Source organism: Anser brachyrhynchus (assembly GCF_964034855.1).
Source record: "Anser brachyrhynchus genome assembly, chromosome: 27".
NCBI lineage: Eukaryota > Metazoa > Chordata > Aves > Anseriformes > Anatidae > Anser > Anser brachyrhynchus.
The window spans coordinates 3,497,006-3,520,250 of record NC_137720.1 but is presented as its reverse complement, the minus strand read 5'-3'; the positions used below and the strand labels follow the sequence as shown (position 1 = coordinate 3,520,250).

At 49.2% G+C, this 23,245-nt stretch overlaps 5 protein-coding genes across 10 annotated transcripts in view; 1 reads left to right on the top strand and 4 right to left on the bottom strand.

Annotated features, from left to right (window-relative positions):
• The window catches only part of CCND3 (cyclin D3), a 43,886-nt gene extending 43,469 nt beyond the window's left edge, over positions 1-417 (bottom strand). The window contains exons 1-2 of one of the 2 annotated variants that reach the window (XM_080568923.1): positions 197-417; positions 9-156 (exon numbers count right to left, since the gene is read on the bottom strand). In XM_080568923.1, the coding sequence (XP_080425049.1) occupies positions 9-156; positions 197-201 (153 nt within the window). In that variant the 5' untranslated portion in view covers positions 202-417. Of the gene's footprint in view, positions 1-8 lie in introns of both variants that reach the window. The other variant, XM_080568922.1, reaches the window with a different exon arrangement.
• Positions 418-533: 116 nt separating this feature from the next.
• Positions 534-7,429, top strand: TAF8 (TATA-box binding protein associated factor 8). The gene is made up of 8 exons (XM_080568920.1): positions 534-618; positions 1,936-2,092; positions 2,805-2,903; positions 3,209-3,271; positions 3,709-3,833; positions 4,147-4,294; positions 4,903-5,045; positions 5,519-7,429. Exons 1-8 carry the CDS (start codon positions 586-588, stop codon positions 5,660-5,662), a joined length of 912 nt encoding a protein of 303 aa, XP_080425046.1. The 5' UTR covers positions 534-585; the 3' UTR covers positions 5,663-7,429.
• Positions 6,561-12,048, bottom strand: CIMAP3 (ciliary microtubule associated protein 3). 5 transcript variants are annotated; one of them, XM_080568927.1, is made up of 8 exons: positions 11,669-12,048; positions 11,265-11,337; positions 10,935-11,168; positions 10,762-10,860; positions 10,377-10,502; positions 10,062-10,195; positions 9,672-9,798; positions 6,561-9,237 (listed from the first exon to the last, which is right to left on the bottom strand). In XM_080568927.1, exons 3-8 carry the CDS (start codon positions 10,959-10,961, stop codon positions 9,169-9,171), a joined length of 582 nt encoding a protein of 193 aa, XP_080425053.1. In that variant the 5' UTR covers positions 10,962-11,168; positions 11,265-11,337; positions 11,669-12,048; the 3' UTR covers positions 6,561-9,168. The 5 variants fall into 5 exon arrangements, with proteins under 5 accessions (XP_080425053.1, XP_080425050.1, XP_080425054.1 ...); XM_080568924.1 differs by lacking the exon at positions 10,935-11,168 and having other exon boundaries at positions 11,195-11,337; XM_080568928.1 differs by lacking the exon at positions 11,669-12,048 and having other exon boundaries at positions 10,935-11,152; positions 11,265-11,286.
• Positions 12,049-12,155: 107 nt separating this feature from the next.
• On the bottom strand, positions 12,156-16,280 carry LOC308183176 (acidic mammalian chitinase-like). Its single transcript, XM_080568908.1, has 11 exons — positions 16,174-16,280; positions 15,469-15,498; positions 14,421-14,622; positions 14,231-14,287; positions 13,966-14,131; positions 13,739-13,863; positions 13,528-13,651; positions 13,232-13,417; positions 12,964-13,083; positions 12,724-12,865; positions 12,156-12,507 (listed from the first exon to the last, which is right to left on the bottom strand). The coding sequence occupies exons 1-11, from the start codon at positions 16,196-16,198 to the stop codon at positions 12,242-12,244; spliced, it is 1,443 nt and encodes a 480-aa protein (XP_080425034.1). The 5' UTR covers positions 16,199-16,280; the 3' UTR covers positions 12,156-12,241.
• Positions 16,281-19,092: 2,812 nt separating this feature from the next.
• On the bottom strand, positions 19,093-23,194 carry LOC308183192 (acidic mammalian chitinase-like). The gene is given in 12 exon segments (XM_080568938.1): positions 19,093-19,967; positions 20,127-20,268; positions 20,367-20,486; positions 20,635-20,815; positions 20,941-20,944; positions 20,947-21,053; positions 21,393-21,517; positions 21,632-21,797; positions 21,893-21,949; positions 22,083-22,284; positions 22,719-22,750; positions 23,141-23,194. Coding segments are annotated over 10 exon segments (996 nt in total). The 5' UTR covers positions 22,160-22,284; positions 22,719-22,750; positions 23,141-23,194; the 3' UTR covers positions 19,093-19,950.
• Positions 23,195-23,245: the final 51 nt, after the last annotated feature.

Sequence of the window (23,245 nt, the reverse complement as noted above, 5' to 3'; positions counted from 1 at the left end):
GCCCTTACCTCGCGTTTCCAGCCGCGGAGGCGGTGCCGCTCCTGCCCAGGACGGCGGCTGCGGCAGCCCCCGGGAGGACGGTGCCCGGACCGCTGGCCAAGAGCTGGCTCCCGCGGGCAGGCTCGCTTCCAGCAACCCAGCCTCCTCCTCGCTCCCCTCATCCCGCCGTTATTTGCCTCATTCCGCCGTTATTTGCCTCATTCCGCCGTTATTTGCCTCATTCCGCCGCTATTTCCCTCGTTTCGCCGCCGTCCCGCTGTCACAGCCCCCGTTTTCGCCGCTCTTCCCCCAGCAGGCGGACGCTGCGCGGCCCCAAGGCGCTCGGGGCGCCCGGGCGGGGGCAGGCCGGCGGCAGGCGGCGTGGCAGCCCTGTTTACACCTCACGCCCCCGGCAGCCCCGTTCGCACCTCACGCCCCAGCCGCCACCGCCCCCTTCCCCTCCCCTCCCGGGTCCCTGCCCGGCCCCCCCCCCCGTGCCTCCCCCTAGGGAGCTGCCCCGCACTACAACTCCCACAATGCCCCGCGCGCCCCCCGCGCCGCCGCCCCGCCCCTTCGCGCACGCGCACAGCGCCGCCTACCTGCAAGATGGCCGACGCGGCGCCCGGAGGTTCCGGCACGGTAACGGCGGGGCCCGGTTGAGCCGTGCCGGTGTCCGGGGGGGGGGAAGCCGGGGGAACGGCAGCGGCCCGGGCTGCTCGCGGGGCCGCAGGGGCTGCGGCCTGCCCCGGGGGCTTTGGGGTGGGGGGGGTAGGGGGTGAAGGGAGCGGGGCGCTGATTGGATGGAGGGAGGCAGGGGGCGGGGCTAGGCAGCGCGGTGGTGATTGGCCCGAGGTCGTCCGCTCTGATTGGGCGGGGGAGGGGGAGGCGGGGCTGTGGTGTGCGGGGGGGCGGGTTTTTTAAAGGGGCCGCGCGCAGTTGGGAGATGGGGCAGGTGGCGACTGAAGCACCATATATATATGTGTGTATATATGTGTGTATGTAAGTGTACATACGTGCACGTCTACATGTGTATGCACGTGTACATGTCTAGTGTGTATGTCCTCGTGCATACATACGGGTGTGTGTCATGGACCCGTAGTGGATCGCCGTGTATGCCTGAGTATGTCTATAGGTGTGTATGTATATGCACGTCTATATGTGTCTGTGTGCATATGTGCGTGCGTAGTGTGAATATATGCATATACATATAGATGTGCGTGTGTATGCATGTCTGTATGTGTATGTATATATGTAGTGTGTACGTGTGTATACATGTATAGATGTGTATGTATGTCTATATGTGTACGTGTATGTATATATGTAGTGTGTACATGTGTATGTATAGATGTATATGCATGTCTATATGTGCATGCGTGTGTATATATGTAGTGTGTACGTATGTATAGATGTGTATGCATGTCTATATGTGTATACGCATATGTACATGTGTAGTGTATATGTATGTGTATACGTGTAGACGTGTATGTGTGTGCATGTCTATGTGTGTGCATGCATACGTACATGTGTAGTGTGTATATACACGTGTATATGTGTAGATGTGTATGTGCATGTCTATAGGTGTGTATATGCGCACGTACATGTGTAGCATGTGTATATATGCACGTCTATATATGTGTGTACGCACACATACATGTATGGTGCGTATACCTGTGCGTGCCCCTGTGCAGTGGGGGACCTCTGGGCCCATGGCGAGCGCTGGCAGCGTGCAGGCGGCCGTGCCTGGGGGCGCCGGGCAGGCTCAGTGCCCTCTGCCCCGCGCGTGGGTGCCTGCGGCGCTGGTTTCACCGGCGTGGTTCGGGGAGCAGCTCTGGGCAGGGCTGGGGCTGGGCAAGCAGGGCTCTGGCAGGGTGCTGGCAGGGTGCTGGCAGGGCGCTGCCTGTAACGGGGCCTCGTTTCTCGGAGCTCTCGGCTCAAGGTGTGGGTCTGTGTCCGCAGAGGTCGGGCAGCAAGCACGCAACCACGCCGGCGGATAACTATTACCTGGCTCGGAGGAGGACTCTGCAGGTGGTGGTCAGCTCCCTGCTCACCGAAGCCGGCTTTGAGAGCGCTGAAAAGGCCGCGGTGGAGACGCTGACGGAGATGTTACAGAGCTGTGAGCATCCCGGGGGGCGACTTGGGGCAAAATCACCTTGGTCCCCTGAAGCTCCTTGTTTCTTGGTTTCCAGATTTGCCTTTGCTCTTTCAGACTTTTTGCTTTGTTGCATTTTTTTTTGTGGGTTTGTTTCCATTTCTCTTATGTTAGTCATGTTATCAAAAGCAGAAGGCCAGACCGGTGGCTAGAGCACAGCCACGGAGTCACTGACTTCTTTGACTGTGAGCAGTTAGTCTGAAGTGCCTATCATACTCAGAGGGCCATAGGTATCCTAATTAGCTCCGCATATTGAGGTGCTGCCAGAATAAATAGAGAAGCACCAAAGTTCCAGACGCTTGGTGAGTGGTAGGCTGCAGTAGTAGCGCTGTGCTTGGCAGCTCTGCTCTTACTTCTGTGGGTGATGTGCCTCGATGTCAGGTCACACCACGTTCTGAAATCGAGCTGCTTAGGTTTTGTACTTCTCATTCTTGTGCTGCAGATTTGCCTTTTGCACTTGTGGAAGACATCTGACTTTCCGATCATCGGTGTCTCTGTACTTTGGCTCTCCTTTACTTTTAAATATTCATGCTGGAAGATGCTAGATTCTGGCAGCTATTCCTCATCCCTTGCTAGATTTGCTAAAAATTCAGATTTTGGGCTGACTGCCAGGGTTGGGTGACACACGTGTGGGCTCTGCCTGCACTGAATACGTACTGTGTTTCCTTTCCCCCAGATATTTCTGAAATTGGAAGGAGCGCCAAGTCTTACTGTGAACACACAGCCAGAACCCAGCCTACGCTCTCCGATATAGTGGTTACTTTAGTGGAAATGGGTGAGTAGTTGCCTCGTCCCACTGATTCCAGCTGTGTGCATTGCAGGAGATTTGGGTGTGCTGTGCTGGCAGGAAAATCTGTTCCAGAAGTTTCTGGTGCTCGCATGATGCCCGCTCTTCTAGGCCTCGCGCAGGTGCTCGGATGTCGCTGTTGTTGATGCAGCATGAATGCATCCAGAGCACATGATTTTCTTTCTCATGTACTTCAGAGCCTTTGGTAAAATTCTGGAGAAGCCTAGGAGAAGGGGTTTTTGTCGGGATAAACCCTTGGTATGATTTCTGTTTCCTCTTCTTCTGTATTTCAGGGTTCAATGTTGAAACGCTTCCTGCCTATGCAAAGCGCTCCCAGAGGATGGTCATCACTGCCCGTACGTGAGGAATCCTTTCTTTTCTTCTGCAGGAAATCATTTGGCATTTCTGGCTGCTGGCGTCCAGAGAGTTTCTGCTTTTCTGATGGACGATGCAGCCCAGTGCTCCTGGGCACGCAGTTTGCGTTACGGATCCTGTAACAACCATGTAATAGGTGAAGGACGGGTGTTTCTGCCAGATCAGTTGCCTTTGCTCCAGCATCCTCACTTCACGTGAGGTTTTGTTCTCTTTGGGTAGGAGAGAAGGGTCAAGGAATTCTTCTGGGATGCTAAACGCATCCTGAAACTATTGCTCATGGGATATGCTATATCCCTGCTGTAGGACCTGGAGACCTGGGTCGCAGCACGGTACAGGCTGGCACTTCTGTGTGCCTACCACTTGGCAGAATGCTGCTGGCTGATTTGTGTGTGTTTTTCTTTTTTTTTTTTAACTGTAGCTCCTGTGACAAACCAGCCCGTGACTCCCAAAGCCCTGACGGCTGGACAGAACAAGCCGCATCCATCCCACATCCCTGGCCACTTTCCTGAGTTTCCAGATCCTCACACCTACATCAAGACACCAGTGAGTGACAAAGGTCTTCTGTGCCATTTAGGGTCTGTCTGAAGTCAATGACACCAGGAAAGGTGTATACGTATTTTTATTGCCTCGTTGGTTCAGAATGTTGTTTCTTCTGGCTCGATACCTCGCTTGTTGTTTGCGAGTTGTCCTTGCTGTAGATTTCTGGCTGGCTGACATCTGTAGCTCTCTGAAAATCTGTACATGTTGAAACTCAATGCTTGTGTGTAGCACCTGCATCCTAGCAGTAGTGTCTTGAACTTCAGCTGTCTGCACTGCATCTAGTAACTGTGGGGTTTTTTTCCTCCCTGCTCCCCAGACATACCGAGAGCCGGTATCTGATTACCAAGTCCTACGGGAAAAGGCAGCATCTCAAAGGCGTGATGTGGAAAGAGCTCTCACACGCTTCATGGCCAAGACAGGAGAAACACAGAGTCTCTTCAAAGATGACGTTAGCACGTTCCCCTGTGAGTTATCTCGGAAACGTTGTGCTGTAAATGACAGTTGTCTAACAGAGCATACATGCCAGTAGAGTTCTTGTTACTGCAGGGGGTGAGCGCTGAAGGATTACATTGTGTTTAGCCTTCTGAGGCACTGAAAGGGAGGGAAATAACAGATTTTCTATTTTAAACAGGGATAAAAACCGTGGGTTCATAATAAAACCAAGTGGTAGGCTTCCACTCTGAACAAAGACTCCCTTTCTTCTGATGGTGGAGACCTTGGCTGATAGCTCCTCTCACGTGTTTATCCCAGTCCTGTCCGACCCTCTGTAACTTGCACTAGTCATTTCTTCTCTTACACATTTCTGTGCAAGGCAGTGGAGGTTGTCGCATTTCTCTGCCTGCAAAGCAGTGATGAGAATTCCCACCTTCCCAAGCCTGAGAGCACAGATGCCGGTGTTATCTTAAGGGGGACTGAGTGATGCCTATGAGTCGATTGAACTTTTATAGCCTGTGACTCTTCTGTTTAAAACCAGAACCAATGAAAGTGTTTATTGTCAATGTAACTGGTTAGCTTTGTGATCTCTGAGTTGAGGAGCCTGCTCCCACCCTGCTGACTGTGTCCTTTTCCCCAGTGATTGCTGCCAGGCCTTTCACTGTACCCTACCTGACAGCTCTTCTCCCCTCTGAGCTGGAAATGCAGCAAATGGAAGAAACAGATTCATCTGAACAAGACGACCAGACAGACACAGAGAACCTTCCCCTGCATATGAGCACGGTACGCCCGCCTTCAGAGATCGAGGTCTCTTGGGCCTGACTTTCGTAAACATATGAAACTTCGTTCTTTGTCTGTCTTCCTTGCAGCTGGGCAGAGTGGGTGGAAAATGGTAAAGCGGGTTGTGTTTTACCGGATGTAAATGACTAACATTGCCATGGTTCTTTGACTTTTTGCAGGGTGCAATGTATAATGAGGTTATCTAATGTTGGGTAATGAGCTTTCAGTGCAACTTCATTTTTGTGTTAGAGCAGAGAGATTGCCCCAAGATCCTGTGCTGTTCTCAAAGGGGATCTGTTTGTATTAAAAATCAGGAGGCCTCCCTCACCTTTAATGCAGCTCTTTGAGTGCTGCTTTTTGTCTTGACAATCTTTTATGTTTTGCCCATAGGTTGTGTGGTTTGAACTTCTAAGCCATGTTTAGCCTAACTTTGGTTGTTTATGCCTTTTTTTTCCTTTTTTTTTCCAATGTGCCAGGATGATTCAGGACCTGAAAAAGAGAACGCTTCAGTGTTACAGCAGAACACCTCCCTGTCTGGCAGCCGGAATGGGGAAGAGAACATGATAGACAACCCTTACCTCCGGCCAGTAAAAAAGCCCAAGATCCGCAGAAAGAAGTGAAACGTAGTCAGCTGGCTGCTAAAAGAAAGAGGAGCCCAGTTCTCTGACTGTTCTGGGGGTCACCTCTGCTGCTGCGGGTGAGAGGCACCATGGAGCAAGACAGAAGAGGCAATCCCACGGAGTGGCAGAAGCAGAGGAACGATCTCTGTCTGCCTAGCGAACTACACTCTCATCATGGTTTGCAGTGCTCCCTCTTTCCCCTCCGCTGACTTGGAATGGTCAATGGTCAATTCCCTTAAAAGCGGTGAAGGCCACCAGGTTACAGATGGGAATGGTCTCGTTTACTTTGCTTTCTTCTCACTGTCGGAGAGATTTGCTCTCTGAAGAGGCGAGGGACACAAAGGTTTTTGCAGCGCAGTGCTTCCCAGCAGGCTCTGCAGAACACAAAGGCATAATTCATTTCTGGCTGTCTCGCAGGCTAGAAGAGAAATTCCTGCAATCAGCCCTGTCTGGCCTTATAATCTAAGGAGCATGAATTAAGAGACAGAAAAATCCCAGAGAGGTTTCTTTCTTTGGGTTGTTGGCAGGTAAAAGCAAACAGACTTTTCTTTTATAAACTAAAGGCATCTGATGTGCTGGTAAGAGGGTGAAGTGTAAATACAGAGCTAAGATGGCATTTTATTCTCACTTTTCTGACTGCAGCTGCACTTCTAACTTAAAAGCGCTAAGTGTGGTGTTTACCCTGCTCTGCTTTGAGATTATTTTCTAGCAGTATGAATAGCAAGATTTAACAGCTGCTTCAGGCTATTTTTCAGTTCTATTGTTAGTTTCAACACAGCACAAGTCCTTTGAGAGTTCACGCCTCCACCAGCTGTTTTGAAAGATGCTTGCTGAAAAACTTGGAATATGGAATAAAGCTGTATTGATTACAGTCTGCAGGGCCATGCTATTGATCACACGTTTTAATTGTGTCACTTCTCGGATATGAGCTTTTATCAACAGAAGTTGCTCTTTTTTTTTTTTTTTTTTTTCCTTTTTTCTTTCCCCAGAGAAGAGCCTTTATTGCAGAAGTGAAAATAACTGCTGGTGGGAGTGTTGTAATTGTTATCCACTTCTGGAGGCCTTTCTTTTAATTTTCATTCAGCCTTTACTTAGGGAAAATATGGGTTGAATTCCTTTGACAAAAGACTTCTGTTATTTCGTCCAGTCTCCCAAGCATGATGAAATCATGTGGATTCTGTAGTCCATACTATCCATCAGCTTTTTCTCCTTCATGCAAGTCCGTTCTGAAGGGAAGATTGCTTTAAGCAGTAGTCAAGATTGCACTTCTGGATGAAAATGTGGAGCTGAGAGAGGCAGTAAAGACTGGCTGCTACAGATTACCAGACAGTTTATTGCTTCCTGGAGTAGTATCTGAGTGCAGGGAGTCTGTTGCAGTCACTGGGAAGATCAGAGTTGTGTTGTGTGTATATGTTCACCTCCGTTCAGTGAAGACATCCCTCTTCCCCCATCACCCAGGGAGGAGGAAGACAAGGAGGAGTTCTTTCAGTGAGAATAGAAGTGTTCCTGCTAAACAGTCTGAAATAGTATCTCTAGCAAAAAAAGTCCTGCATGTGCCACTGCCACTTTTGCTGGTGCCTTGGTTGTACAGAATAAAAAATGTACAAAGACATTGTATATATATATATGTATATATAAAAATTTATATCTTTTTTTACTTGGATTAGGCGTTTTTCATAATGACAAAATCCCTCGCTGGGTAGGGGAAAATGCAGAATGATAATAGTAATTTTATGATCACAATAAAAGAAATTTTATCTTCTACAATTAAAACTGACCGAGTCCTTAAAGTTTCAGAAAGAGTGGAAAAACACCTGAGTGGAGCCTGAGTCTGTGTTCATTGGGATCTACTGGTATTCTCACTAGGTGGCAGGTCTTGTTCTTTCCTCTATATCTCTTCCTTTCTCTACAATAACACTTGATTACTGAGAAGTTTGGGAATTTTCCAACAAAAACTCTGGTTCGTTACAAATATGTTCAGTGAGGACAAGGTATCTTTTGAAATACCATCAGTTTTGCAAAAGTTTTATGAGAAGGTTTCCCCAGTTGCAGGTGGAACGTGGTTGAAAAAGACCACAGAATCATAGGTACTTTTTAGTTGCTTTTACATCTCTTACACATGTATTTTTCTCCTGATTATAAAATAAAGTTAGATGGAGGTGAAGTATGCAGTATCAGCCATGAATACGATGGTGGAGCTGGAAACAGAGACGTAAAATACTGGTCCTAGGACAGTACAATTTCCAGTGAGTCGCAACCCCTCCTTCGAAAGATTGCACCAAAAAGGGCAATTGAGAATCGACAACAACATCCCATTTTGTCAGCTGCAACTACAAAGCATCCTCTTGTGGTTGTGAGGGAAGGGGCCAATGTGCATCGAGAAGAAAGGCCTTGAGCAGCTGTTGCACTGTGTGTGCAAGAGCACTTGAAGACCGAAAGTGGGAAATTGGAAGAATATGTTTTGTTTTTACAGTCAAAATTGGACTACAGGTGAAATTGCTGCAGGCACAGCTAAACAGACCCAGAAAATTCGAAAGCCTGCGCTGTGATTGGTAGTTATATCGAGTACAAATATTGCGAGTTCTCAGTTTTCCCCTGAGATTGAATCGAGTCTGATCAGCGTGTGTGTGAAGGTAGGTTGCAAATATTTATAGAAATCCCTTCAGCCGGAGTTGTACATTACCGAGACACCTGAGGGTAAACACGAGGACCTTTCTGTTTCAGACTATATTTATTTTTGTGGCCAGATTCTTGATGAGCAGCATGTTGGTTGCTCGAGAACAGCTTCTTCTGTCCGTAGGGATGATGCTGGTCACGCACAAGTACCTCTCACAGGCCACCTGGTCTGGCTGTTCTCAGCACAGCACTCTGTACCCAGGATGTTTACTGTCTGCTAGTTTAATACGGTTGCTGGCTGTGCACAAAGCCATTCTACTGTTGTCCAACGTACCCGACGGCAGCACAGTAGTGGTGGCTGTACCGTGTACGACCCCACGTTTCTCAGCTCTTCAGGCTGTGGCAATTTGTTCTGATCCACGGATGGGAAACCCCTCCGCGCAGCCTGGAGAGGAGGAGGGGGTGGCGAGGAGGCTGGGGAAGGCAGGTGGCAGCTGAGAGAAGTTAATTTTGTTCCTTTCTGGTGCGAGCAAGGGCTGGATTTGGGGGTAAAAGCCCTTTGTGGCAGGGGAGGCCATGTTAGGGCAGGTGGCTCCATGGGGTGTCTCCATTGCGGCCTGCAGAAGATGGCTGCCGCCCCGCCTGGGCCAAGGGCTGAGGGAAGCGGGGCCAAGGGATGCTGAGCACCAGCATCGCCAGTACCAAACACCCTCAGGGGCAGGAGAGACCAGGCACCACACCAAGTAAGCACAATTAGCAACAAGAAATGCCTCTTTTTGAGCAGGTTTTATTAGGGAGGCAGGGTAGTGCAGGTGAACATCTCCACGAGCAGGTTGGGAGCTCGGAGCAGGCTGAGGGCCCTGCTGGATGTAACATGGCTGCTCCTCAGCTCAGCTCTCATACAAACTCAGGTAGGCCACGCGGTTCCGATGCTTGATGAATTCTCTGTCCACCATCAGCTGAAAGAAAACTAGTAGCTGTTAGATATTCGCCATGACGATTCCTGCAGAAAAGGAAGAAGTGAGGTGGTGCTGAGAACTGCAAGCTGGTTTTCCAGGCACTTTTCCTTTCCCTTAGCCAATGTTTTCACACTGGAAATGTTTGCTTTTCAGCAGAGCTGTGCAGAGAAGTCTGTCCTCTGATTCTCTCACTTTGTGGTTGGAAACTAAACTTCTAAAGCAAACTACGTAGTGTAGCTCTTTTTTTTGCAAACTGGCATTTTCTGACAGAAAAACACTTTCTATCTCATTTCCCTGGCTAGTTCAGCTACATACCCAGCAGGCCAGAAAGGAAAGGATGACAAGAGATAGTGCAAATGTGTTTAAGTAATCATCTGATTTCCTTTGTTGGAAGCACTGAGCTGGGAATAACATCCCCTCATCCCCGTCCGTACCTTCTGTACCTCTGTTTTTAGCATCCTCTTTGCTGGCATTGGCACTAAAGACCAGTCTGGAGACCCAAACTTCATCGGCCAAGTGATCTTCTTGTGTAACTGCTTGTCTGTGTTATAAGTTCCAGGTCTAAAGAAAATAGGGACATAGTATCTCATTTCTGGACCTGTATGATGTCTGTAATATGGAAAATTACCATTTGACCCAAGGGAGAAATGCCTGTTGTGGTCTTGTAGTCTTCATGCTAGGTTAAAGACTAAAGCAAAGGAGATTTTGAAGATAAAAAAACATTATTGGGAACTCAGTTACCTATTTCCCATTTGTGTCTTAGTATTTTTCTCCTCTAGTCTTTCTGATTATTATTAGAAGTGTAAGAAAATGAGTTATATTACCCAGGGAAAAGTTCTTTATTTGAAGGCTTATCTGGAAATCGTGATGTCTTAGAGGAAAATGGAGCATGGGAAGGCTGGCATTTTTGGTCTTTATTCCAGAATGACTGGTACGTTCCTGGGCCGGGAGTCACAGTCTGCAAGAGAAAGAAATTACAATATAGAAGATTTTGTTCTGCAAGCTATTCCTAAATGCTCCGAGCAGCATTTAAAGCCAGCCAGCTGGGCATTGCAGACCTGCTGTTCAATGCATGCCTTGGCTACTCTGATAGCATAAAGAAATCAGAACAGTTCAAATCTGCATTCTCTAATAATTACCCAGTATATTCTGTGACATCTCGCCTGATATGTTGTTATTCTACAGAAGCCGGGCCAGAAAACATATTGGGTTTGTTGAGGTGGTACAGCTGAGTTCCATCCCTGATTTTGCCTCAATATGTACACCTATGTGTGTGTGACAGATACAAAGGAACGTGTACGTACAAATCCATAGGTCAGTGTTGCCAGAGCTTCAACGATTGGTGATCAGCCTCCAGGCTCAACACTTGCCACTAGGCTATCTGTAGGGAGATCTATGACTACCATTATTTTAAGCTGGAGGCAACCCCAGCACACATGATCACAACTGATGGTCTGTGGTAGGATCAGCCTAAAACGTCTTGTAAAGCTGCAGCTCTGCCTCTTTGAAATGTGCTTTTCTTACCTGTGGCTCTGATATGAATCGCTGGGCTGTTCTTGCTCCTATCACGTAGCCTTTTGTGCTCAGTGTTTTTTTTCCCCACGAGTATCTGAGGCTGCTTGCCTGTGGTTCAAAAGTAAAAATATCTTAATAACATTTTTAAGACACCGTTTGGATCAGGGGAATGGGAGAAGTACCTGAGCGGCAGATGTCATTCTTCTCATTTCTCACTAATGTAGAGTGCTAGGACAGCTGGAGCTTTGAGGACTGGTACATTTGGAAGGTAACTTTTCCAGAAGGGGAATTTATTTTTCAAGGTATATGTGCAAACCTTATACAATGGCTTTGCAGGGCAGGCATGGGGTACTCTGTGTCTGGCTGGCTACAGTGCTAGTTTTCTTATAATGTGTGTCTTCTGTGAAGGAAAAGCTCTGAGAAGAAAAGTCAAACAACTTACCTCTTGACTCTGGTAACAGCCTGGCCCAAGGAAGGGGTTTCCCTTGATGGCTCCTAGCTGGATCCCCAACCTGTCTGGGGCATGGTGGAGAGGAAATGTTTTCCGCCCTTGACAGGACCCAAACGAGATTCTCTTCTGTGCATCTGTGAGACCAGGAGAGGGAAATGCCAGCGGTGTGATTCACCCACCTGGAGATGACCACCTGCTGCTTTTCTTCCTTCTCAGGTATCCGCTGCTCCCTGAGGCCAGCTGTCCCCTTATCTCTCAGCTGGGAATTTTCCCCACCTCTGGATATCTGCGAGGGGCCTGCCCTTTGGATGTTCCCTGCTGCCACAAAGGCTTCTTTTTCCCCAGCCTGAGCAAAGAGGTGCCTAGCAGCAGGTTGTGGAGAAGATTGCTGGAGAAGCCTGGTGCCGCCGGAGAGACAAAGCCCTCGTGCCACAGACCCTCATGCCTGCATCTCGCAGGGCTCACCTCTGGGCTCCCTCTGTGCATCCATGCCAGCAGTCAGACGGGTAAGGATGTCTGTGTACTGCAGTTGCTATAGACACGGGGAGGCCTGCTGGAGGGAGCGCAGGCAATGGCAGCACCTGAAGGATGCATGAAAAAGAGGAGGTTTGATAAAAGCCTGGCGGGTTGCACTGTGTTGGCTCCTGCTCCCAGGAGCTGCTGTTTGCACGAAGTCAGTGGGGGAAGCAGGGTGTACGTAGGTTGTGCTGTCAGGACCCTCCTCTCCGTGTTCTCTCATGGAACAGCCTGATCTGCCCTGTTGTCTGCTCCCTGTCTTTTTCCCTGTGCCTGTCTGTCATGGTAAAACAGCAAGAAACTCCTGGAAAAAGTCATACAGGAATTAAGTCCACCTTGTGTAATCAGGCCTTCGAGGAACACAAGTGTAAATACAGAGAGAATCAGGGAGCATCAAAATATTAAGAGCGAGACGAGTTCAAGCAGTGCAGATTGCTCCTTTTGCAAAACACTTTATTTAATCACTGTTATTCCATAGAATTAGATGAGAGGGGTCTGTCTGCTGTGATGGACCTGGAGTCTTCATGCCCAGTTGCAGCAGGAGCAGCTGGGATCAAAGACCAGACCGGCCTGGCAGCTCTGCTCGTAGGTTTCACCGTTGTTGCAGTTGTAGAACTTGCTCTTGTTGGTCGGATCTGCATAGATGCCACTGGCCTTGCCAGCACAGAATCCGCTCCCACCAGTGCCACCAGTATTGCTACCTGAGCTCCCGCTCCCGCTGCCACTTCCACTTCCAGTGTTAGGAGCTGAAGTGATGGGAGGAGTGGGTTGAGCCGGGGGCACGTAGCCTGAAATAAAAGCAGGACAGGGTTTATCTTTGTGTTGTGGGTCTCTCAGCACTCCCCTTCCGCCACAGTCCCTTTTGGGGCGGTATCAGCAGAACAGCCATTAACCTTTGTTCCCCCAAGTCCCTAGAAATAAAGGTTCTCAGGCTGCTGAAGACCTGCATCAGCTGTGAGCTATGGGGTCCCCTTCCAGAAGACCACACGTCTCCAGTTACTCACTGCTGCTTTGCTGACCAAGAGCGTTCTTCAGGGTGGTAATCAGGGGATATTTGCCCTGTTTGCAGAAAGAGCCAGTGAAGTCATCCATATCAAGAGACCAAACCATAGCACCTCCATAGTTGTTCTTCTTCAGCCAGTCAATCTGTGTAGTGCCGGGACAGAAATCCCAATTAGTCCAAGAGCTGCTGTTGCAGAAGGGCTCCTGGAGTGTGATTAATACAGCCGCACTCCCCACCGTACCTTGATGTTGAAGCTCTTGATGTTGTCGTAGCCAACCCATTCATTGCCCTTGTAGGCATAGGGCACGTCCTGGGGGGCATCCCAAGCCTGGGTGGCTCCAGAGTCCAGGAACGTGCAGATCTAGGAAAAAAGGGCAGAGAGTGGGAATTAAACAGGTGTCCTACAAAAAAGTGCCGTTGGAATGGATCCCCAGGATAAAAATTCCTTGCCAGGTAGTTTGAAGGGTGTGTGTGTTCTTGTCTGCCTAGGTGTGAGGGAGCACACATACCTCGTAGTAAGCCAGCAGCCCAGCCTGCCTTGTGTAAGGTCCAGCAGGCCCAGGTCCCGATGTTGGTGCCCCAACAGCAGTGTCAGAGGGGTTCTGGAGGATGAAGTTATGTTCATAGGTGGGGAATCCAACAAGGAGCTTCTCAGCTGGGGCACCATTGCTCTTCCAGTAGTTCATAGCGTAATCCTATAAAAGTATGTCACAGTTCAAGCCTGTGCCAGGATTTGTAGGCATGACGGTGAATTCTTAAAATTCTCATCAGTGATCTTTGAGAAAGAGTCACAAAGAGTACTTACAACATTGAAGTAGATGAGGTCACCAGTGTCAACAGGACTTTTGTACAGCGGGCTGTTCTCCCCAGTCTTTCCATCCCAGGAGCCGTGGAAGTCATAAGTCATCACATGGAAGTAGTCCAAGTACCTGACAGTTAATGGCACAGTTTCCCTTAATCGTTGGAAGGAAGAATACATAAGTCACAGAAGGTGTACCTGGGGGCTTGCTACTCACTTGCCGAGCTCAGCGATCTCGTAGCCAGACTGAATGTTGGAAAGTCCTGCAGCAACAGCAGCAGTGAGCATGAGACGGGGTTTGCTAACCTGCTTGGCTTCCTGCTCAAAGGCAGCCAGCATTTCCTGGGGGATGCCAAGGAACAGGGCTCAGCGTGGGCCCTCGGAGCCCCCTGGACCTCCTCCAGCCTGAGCTGTGCAGAGCAGAGGCCTTGAGCAACCCCTTACCTTCACCAGGACGGTGAAGAGACCCTTATCCTGAGCCGGGCTGCCCCTGGAGCCAGGGTACTCCCAGTCAAGGTCCAGCCCATCAAACTGGTACTGGCGCAGGAATTTGATGACAGAATTGATGAAGGTCTGGCGGTTCTCTGGAGTGGAAACCATTGTGGAGAACCTAGGGAGCAGAGGAGGGCAGGGTTGCGGCTTGGTCGGGGCCTCTTTCCAGCTCTGCTTTCCAGTTTGCTGTTGTGGGATGGAGGTGGTTTGAACTTACTTGGCTGTTCCAAAATTCCATCCTCCAATTGCCAGGAGGGTCTTCAGATTTTCATTCCTGCAAAGATAATGAAACGAACATGTTTTGCTACAAAACACACTGTTGAATTGCTATTTCTGACTCTGCCTCTTCTCCTCAGCACCCTTCGCCCCGCAGGTTGCACTTCCATCACAGAAGGAACAGCACGTACTTGTTTTTCAGGCCGTTGAAGGATTTGTAGAGGGTCTCATCGTTCCATTCAATGGTCGTGATCTCATTGTTGGACATCCCAGCAAAGGCGTAAATCAGATAGTCACACAGCCATGGGTCGATGTTGTCTGGCATATATTTTCCTAGGCCAGGCCTGTACTGGGCCCAGTTGGTGAAGTAGCATGACAGCACATAGGCAGTGCCTGCAGACACGGAAGAGATGGGGCAGGGATGGAGGAGAGCAGAGGGCACGTGTCTGGGCAATGCAGATGGCCTCCTGTGCCTGCTGGCCAGGTAGCTAGCTGCACGAGGCTGCATTATTTCCTGTAACCATCCCTCAGTGCACACAGTAAAGGCAACAGTTCCCGGGGCTGCTCTTAGGTGCAAATTATGACCTAAGTGAAATGTGATCAGAAAAGATTGGGCAATGCTCCCTTGCAGGGTGAGGAGTTAGGGAAGTAGGATGGGGAAGTAGGCACCAGGCCTACTGTTTGTTTGGAAACTGGCTCTCCGTGGATCGTAATGCATTTCTTTCCTTCCTCCTTTGTTCCAGTAAATGAGCCCTCCTTGGAGCCTCTTGCACCCTGAACCTGATGAACTGGGGTGGTTGTGGCTGCCGAGTCTCCTCCCCAGACTGGATTTTTCCCCTTTAATGCCAGTAAGGCAGAGCAGAAGCAGAAGTGGACTCTGGTGAAGTGCCCAGAGGGAGGAAGCCTCTTTGTGTGCCTGCTGCCGCCTGCTCAACCTGCCTCTGAAAGCTTCTGCCCAACCCAAGCTGGCGGCTGTGCCCACGCTTCATTCAAGCTGAGCAGGACAGGGCTGCTAAGGGGAAACCTGCACAAAAGCAAGCGGCGTATTTGCCCTTTAGGCTGAGCGTGCCATGCTTCATAAAGCTTTTGTCCTCAAAGACACCCTCACTGCGTGCTGCCAGCTTCTGCTTCCTTCCCCCCTCTTGCAGAAGAGTTAGCTGATGAGCCTGCTCCAGGGGCCTCTGCATGCCGATGGTGCCAAAGGTTTGGTAGGGTTGTTTTGGGGTGGGGAGCACATACCTATCTGGGCGTTCAGCAGGAGGGCCAGACCTTTGAAGAAAGAAGTGTGGGATTAGTCTTTGAGGAGCAAGGTAATGCCTGAACTAGCAGAAACCCTTTGGTAGATAGATACATGGCAACGCAGACATTAAAGCTGCTTCTAACTCTGGGCCAAGTTTTGTTTCTCTTCATAAGGATCTTTGTGAGCCCAACATTTCCTCTGCCTCAGGTCAAGATTCATTCTGAGGGAAGCGAACACGCTGAAAAGCTTATGGTCATTAATGGCTCAGTATGCTGCTGCTTTGATCAGCTGTGATTAGGCAACAGGTGATTTAAGGAGTTGTGGTGCCCCTGAGCATGGCTGAAACAGCAGAAACCGACAGGCATACACAGACAGTAATAGCTCGTCTGTTAGCATGACAGAAGATGACAGCAGGGCAGTTTTGTTCCTCGTACTGTCATTTTTTTTGGCCCAATATCACGTTTCGATTAAATAAAGCAATTAAATAAAAAAATGCATATCTAAGGAAGGAGAAGAAATCAAGTTTAAAGTCGCGACGCATTTAAAAATCCTGAAAATATGGTATTCCTTTTCCTTTGAGAAAAAAAAGAGAATGCTACATCTTTAACCCTAAAGGACCCCTTTTCTAACCCCCAGTATAACACTGAGAGAGCCACAAATACTTGTCACGAAGGTAAAGAAGTAAGTTGGGAAGCAGGACTTACCGGTAAGCAGAGTGAGCTTGGCCATCTTGGACCAGAACTGATCCGGGGCTGGCTGCTTCCCACTTTTATACACTTCTCTAATTTCGTACAAGTCTTGTGTCAACAAAAATGCCCAACCATTACAGAAGTTGATAAAGTTAAGGAAGTATCAAAGAAAATGATACCAATACAATGGCCTTAACACTCTAGCAGAAAATATCAAGATTATCAGGCTGTACCGTTTTCTGGTGCTGCCAGAGTAGTTGAAGAACAAGATTAGATGGCTTTTCTTCTTCAAAATCGTGTTTGCAACGAGAGGCTTTGTGTCAATATTGGCAATCACGCAGGAATAGGTGTCTGAAGTGTTCAACCTTGCGTTGTCATTGTGTCTGCGTGGAGGCAACAGGCGGTGCAAAACCAAAGGTGTTTTGCAAGGGTTTTGTCTCCTTGGCTGGGGCAGTCAGCGAGGCAGGCGGAGCGGGGCTTGGGCTCACAGCCGTGGGCTTTTTGGGGGCACAGGGACGGGGCTCACTTGGCATAGCAAGCCGTCGTCCGGACGCTGGGGGCTTTGTGGTCTGTGTTGTCTCTTGCCCATGCTACTTAAGCTTGCTGTCAGTGCAGGGAAGTGGAGTGGGCTTCGTGGTGTCCCAGCAGTAAAGCAAACCAAGTCAGCCTCTGCTGAGCACTTCTCCCACTTGCTGCTGGGCCCGTTGGTGTGGGCAAGTGAGCAAGGGTAGGTGAGAAGCCTTGCCTTGGCTTTCTGTGGGGCTCCTTAAGGTGAAATGGCCAGAACCTCTTACATTCGGCATGAGCTTGTCAGCAGTCATTGGCTGTGTTCGCTGCCCTGAGACATTACATAATCCCTGTTTTATGATGTGAAGGTGAATTTCCAGGCAGTCATACAGACTTGGTGGAACGGGAGCCTGGAAAACACCCACAGGCTTGTCCTTATCACATGCTGCTGCTGGAGCCACTGACCTGCAGATTAAAATGCGTTAGAGCAACCCGTCAGGTTTTTTGCTTGCACTGGATGAGATATGGTGGATAATTAAAAAGATGACCATCCTCAAGGATTATTTTTCCAGTGTGTTTCTGAGTTGATAAGGTAACACTGTACAAACTCAATAAGAATAGATTTGTAATATTGCACCCTGAGTGACCTTTGGAGCCTTGCAGGTGAAGGTCGCTTATCTGCAGAAGTATGTTCCAGTGTGAAGACGAAGGCACCTGCGGGTGGATCAAAGAAGGTAATTTGTCTGCATATGGTGATAACAAACGTCAGTTGGGCAAATCTTGGAATTTTACTTTAGGAATTTTTCTGCCTTTTCTCCATCATAAGAAAAGTAACATGCCATTGGTTCCTGTGGGAGTGGTAGCAGGCCTTGAGGAAGGGCAGAATTGGTCCAGGCCAGAGGGACTTTACAGTCACAGTAAAAGTGTGGACTATTCAGACAGAGACCTTGCATATTATTCCTGTAGCTGAAGTGTTGGGTTCCAGAGAGATCCAGAAATCTGGACTGTTTCTGCTTTAGTTTCAGTTCATACACTAATGACAATTGTCATTATGGTCGTTCTGTGACTACGCTAGGATTAAGTCTGTCTGCCCTTCAACTGTCTGGACTCTTTTCTCCTGAATGATGGAAAAGAGACAAGGATTTTCATGTTTTCTCCCCCTGAACAATGCCCAGGTGTCCCCATCCTGCTGTTCAGCTCCAGGTTCTTTACTCTTTCTTCCCTTTTCAGGCCCAGAGGTTTGCAGGGTTGGGCACAGCACTTGCACAGTCTTGTATCCATCTGCTGTGAGATGCTTCTGGAAAGTGACTCTCAGCAAACTCTCTAACACCTGCAGTATTCCAGGAAGATCTTAACCATCCCGGCCTTGTGTACAAGGGGCACTGCTTTAGAGATGTTGTTTTGTTCCACCTGCTCTTGCCAGTGAGATTAGGCAGGTCAGTGGGGAAGGCTTAAGCGGGGAGAAAAGTAAAGGTCAGCGGAATGGCACCGTGGATTTAGGTAAATATGCCCTGTCCTAATCCTTATCTGGACACAGAGGTGTGGATATCAACCCCCTGATACAGGGAGGTTGGAGATGACAGCCAATACAGACATTTGTGCCCATGGAAATATTTCGCTGGGCAAGTGTGGTGTCAGCAGGGCATGGCCTGGGTGGCTTGCCATGCAAAGTGGGGTTGCTTTAGGTCACCTTTGCTAGGCAAAGATGCTGTTGAGCAAGTATAAATGCATTCTGGACTTATTTCTTGGACGTGAGAAGCCATATAATATTGCCAATGAAAATTTGGGCATAGTTCTGCCTGCTTTCAGCTGCTGCTCTGAATTTCCTCCCTGCAGGCAGACAGCTCAGTTTTCCAGCTCTCTCTCTGCTTCTCAGAGTCTGCTTTTAAAAAATCCCTCATGACCAGTGAAGGTAAGGGCAAAAAGCTGGTGTAGCCAATGTGTACAAGGCATGGAAGGGTTTTGAGGTACTTTTCTGCATCTCTGCACATCGGAGGGAGCTGTAATGAAAGCCAAACGTGCTGAAATGCAGCGGAGGCTGATGTGCCCTTGGGCAGAAGGTCCCACAGGGCTGCTGCAGTGTTTCAGTTCTGCTTCTCACGGGGAGCTGAAGTGATGTGGGCAGCTGAAGTGCCACGCATGAGTGAACTGCAGCCCTGGCACATGTGAACGAAAGGTGTCTGTGGTGGGAACAGCCTATGAACGCTTGCAGGGCTCTGGCTCTGCTATTTTGAAGCATGTTCTCCTGACCAGTGACCCAGTATGAAACAGCAGGCTGCTCTTGCTCCTGTTGCATAGCCTTTTTTGCTCTTTAATTTGTTTTCAAGAGTTTCTGAGACTCCTTCCCTGCATCTAAGAGCAAAAACCTCTTACTGACATTTTTAAGGCACTATTTGCATCGTGGAAGGGCAGTAAGTTCCTGAGCAGCAGAAGAGGTTTGTCTTGGGGCACAAGGCTCCTTGTGCCTCGGGCCATACAGTGGATTTTTGGGGCTCAAAGACACATCAGGACTCTGTGGGAGCTGGTACGTGCCCATTCCTGCAGTAGGAGGGGAATTGCTGCAGCTGTCTCAAGGCCAGAGCACTAGGGCTGTGAGACCCTTGAAAGCCATTTCCTTTGCAGGGTGACTTTTCCAGGAGGAGAATGCTTTTTTCCTAGACAACAGCAAAGGCTTTGCACAAGGGCTCTTGGAGAGGTGGGCTCCTGGCAGTGTTACTGCCACCTTTGTGCGGGTGCTCCCTGGTGGCACAGCCTGGTCTGCCCTGCCCTCTCTGCTTTCTTCCCCTCTGACTGACTGCCCCACTGGGAAAGCAAGAAAGCCCTGGAAAACGCCTGCCTAGGGCTCTTCAAATGTCCCTTGGGGATTCAGGCCCTTCCCTGAGCATGGATGTACGTACTGGGAGAGAGTCAGGGAGCATCAAAATATGAAGAGCAAGATGAGTCAATACAGCGTGGATTGTAGCTTTTGCAGAATACTTTATTTAATCATTGTTATCCCGTAGAATTAGATCAGAGGGGTCTGTCTGCTGTGACAGAACCAGAGTCTTCATGCCCAGTTGCAGCAGGAACAGATGGTATTATTCACAAGGTCCGCCTCGAAATTTTGCAAATTACTTTTTTGATGTTCAAACATTGGTACAAGCTGCTCTTATCGGATAGGTCTGGATGGCTTTACCAGCAGAGAAGCCACTCACACCACAGCCATTGGAATTGCTACTCCAGCTCGTGCTTGCACCCGTTTCAACTTCCAGTGTTAGGAGCTGCAGGGACTTGAGGACTGGACTGTTAATAAGCTGTGCAGCCTGAAATGAAAGCAAGAAGGAGGTTTCCTTTTTGAATGTATTATATTTCTGTTGGTATTCTCTCCCTTGCCTCCTTTCATTGTCCCACAGTGCTATGAGCACACTACCTTGTGTTGCTTAAATAATTTCCATGAACCCCACACTACCCAAGTTACTCACTGCTGCTTTGTAGACCAAGAGCATTCTTCAGAGTGTTGATCAGGGGATATTTGCCCTGTTTGCAGAAAGAGCCAGTGAAGTCATCCAGATCAATGGTCCAAACCATAGCACCTCCATAGTTGTTGCTCTTCAGCCAGTTAGCCTGTGTAGTGCCGGGACAGAAATCCCAATTAGTCCAAGAGCTGATATTGCAGAAGGGCTCCTGGAGTGTGATTAGTACAGCCGCACTCCCCACCGTACCTTGATGTTGAAGCTCTTGATGTTGTCGTAGCCAACCCTTCCGTTGCCCTTGTAGGCATAGGGCACGTCCTGGGGGCCATCCCAAGCCTGGGTGGCTCCAGAGTCCAGGAACGTGCAGATCTAGGAAAAAAGGGCAGAGAGTGGGAATTTATCAGGTGTCCTACAAAAAAGGGCAGTTGGAATGGATCCCCAGGATAAAAATTCCTTGCCAGGTAGTTTGAAGGGTGTGTGTGTTCTTGTCTGCCTAGGTGTGAGGGAACACACATACCTCGTAGTAAGCCAGCAGCCCAGCCTCCTTTGTGTAAGGTCCAGCAGGCCCAGGTCCCGATGTCGGTGCCCCGAGAGCTGTGTTAGATGGGTTCTGGAGGATGAAGTTATGTTCATAGGTGGGGAATCCAACAAGGAGCTTCTCAGCTGGGGCACCATTGCTCTTCCAGTAGTTCATAGTCCTGTAAAAGAATGTCACAGTTCAAGCCTGTGCCAGGCTTCCTAGGATGGTTGGTGGATTCTTAAAACTCTCCTCAGTGGTTCACTATGTTCACAGTGATCTGTGGGACAGCCTCCCAAACTGTACTTACGACACTAAGGTAGGCATTGCCATCACTGTACGGCGGGCTGTTCTCCCCAGTCTTTCCATCCCAGGAGCTATAGAAGTCATAAGTCATCACATGGAAGTAGTCCAGGTACCTGTGAACGTTGCATGCATCGGTGTCCTGGCCAGCTCACTCACCCAGACCGGGAGGTTCCTTTAGTCCTGGTCACTGATCCCCCAACATCCCCGGCTGTGCCCCCACTTTCTGCAGATCACGTTTCTCCAAGGCCTCTTTGGAGCAAGCCTTCTAAGGGTGGGGACGAGTCTCTCCTCCAGAGGAGTTCTCACCCTGCATAAAGTGTGGGGGCTCTGCAGGCAGTGGGGTTGGTTTCTGCCAGCTAATGGCAGTGTCCCTTAATTGCTGGAAGGGAGAGCACTGGAAGGAATGGCCTGAAGGAGGTCACAGAAGGTGTACTTGGGGGCTTGCTACTCACTTGCCGAGCTCAGCGATCTCGTAGCCAGACTGAATGTTGGAAAGTCCTGCAGCAACAGCAGCAGTGAGCATGAGACGGGGCTTGTTCACTTGCCTGGCTTCCTGCTCAAAGGCGGCCAGCATTTCCTGAGGGATGCCAAGGAACAGGGCTCAGCATGGGCTCTCGGAGCCCCCTGGACCTCCTCTGGTCTGAGCTGTGCAGAGGCAGAGGCCTTGAGCAACCCCTTTGTCTCCCCTTACCTTCACCAGGACGGTGAAGAGACCCTTGTCCTGAGCCGGGCTGCCCCTGGAGCCAGGGTACTCCCAGTCAAGGTCCAGCCCATCAAACTGGTACTGGCGCAGGAATTTGATGACGGAATTGATGAAGGTCTGGCGGTGGTCTGGAGTGGAAACCATTGTGGAGAACCTAGGGGAGCAGAGGAGGGCAGGGTTGGGGCTTGGGCCTCTTTCCACCTCCGCTTTCCAGTTTGCTGTTGTGGGACGGAGGTGGTTTGAACTTACTTGGCTGTCCCAAAATTCCATCCTCCGATTGCCAGGAGGGTCTTCAGATTTCCATTCCTGCAAAGATAATAACACGAACATGTTTTGCTACAAAACACACTGTTGAATTGCTATTTCTGGCTCTGCCTCTTCTCCTCAGCACCCTTCGCCCCGCAGGTTGCACTTCCATCACAGAAGGAACAGCACATACTGGTTTTTCAGGCCGTTGAAGGATCTGTAGAGGGTCTCATCGTTCCATTCAATGGTCATGATCTCGTTGTTGGACATCCCAGAGAAGGCGTAGATCAGATGGTCACACAGGCATGGGTCGATGTTGTCAACCGTGAAGCGCCCCAGGCCAGGCCTGTACTGGGCCCAGTTGGTGAAGTAGCACGACACCACATAGGCAGTGCCTGCAGAGACACGGAGGAGATGGGGCAGGTCTGGGCTGCACTGCAGAAAAGCTGGTAACTTAAAACGAATTATTGTAACTAGATCTCGTTAGAAATGATTGGGCAATGCTCCCTTGCAGGGTGAGGAGTTTGGAGAAAGTGAAGTAGGCCTGGTTATCCTTCTGGGAACTGCCTCCCTAATAATAATTATGTATTTTTTTTCTTCCTCACTTGTACCCTGAAACTCATGAATTGGGGTGGTTGTAGCCATCGAGTTTCTTCCCCAAACTGTGTCTTTCTCCTTTGCTGCCAGATAAGGAAGAGCAGAAGCAGAAGGGATGCTGCCAGAAGGAAGAAAGCTGTTGGCGTTTCTGCTGTACTTTCTGCTTGACCTGCCCGTGTATGCCCATGCCGAAATGAATTTGGTGAGTTGTTTTGGGGAAAAAAGCACATACCTATCTGGGCGTTCAGCAGCAAGGCCAGACCTCTGAGAAAGAGAAAAAAGAAAAAAAGTGATTAGTGTTTGTTTTTGGAAATACAAAGCTCTTGGGCAGGACTGGACTGTCCTGCAGGTTGCTGCTATGTCTTTTCATTTGAAAGGAGTGGTCAGAGACTTGAATTCCAAAGAACTTCTTTTCTAAACGCCAGTATAACACCGAGAGAGCCACAAATACTTGTCACGAAGGTAAAAAAGTAAGTTGGGAAGCAGGACTTACCGGTAAGCAGAGTGAGCTTGGCCATCTTTGACCAGAACTGATCCAGGGCAGGCTGCTTCCCACTTTTATACCCTTCTCTAATTTCGTACAAGTCTTGTGTCAACAAAAATGCCCAACCATTACCCGAGTTGATAAACGTATCACAAAAATGATACCAATACCTTAAGGCTCCATCAGGAGGCACGAGGATTATCAGGCTGTACCGTTTTCTGGTGCTGCCAGAGTAGTTGAAGAACAAGATTAGATGGCTTTTCTTCTTCAAAATC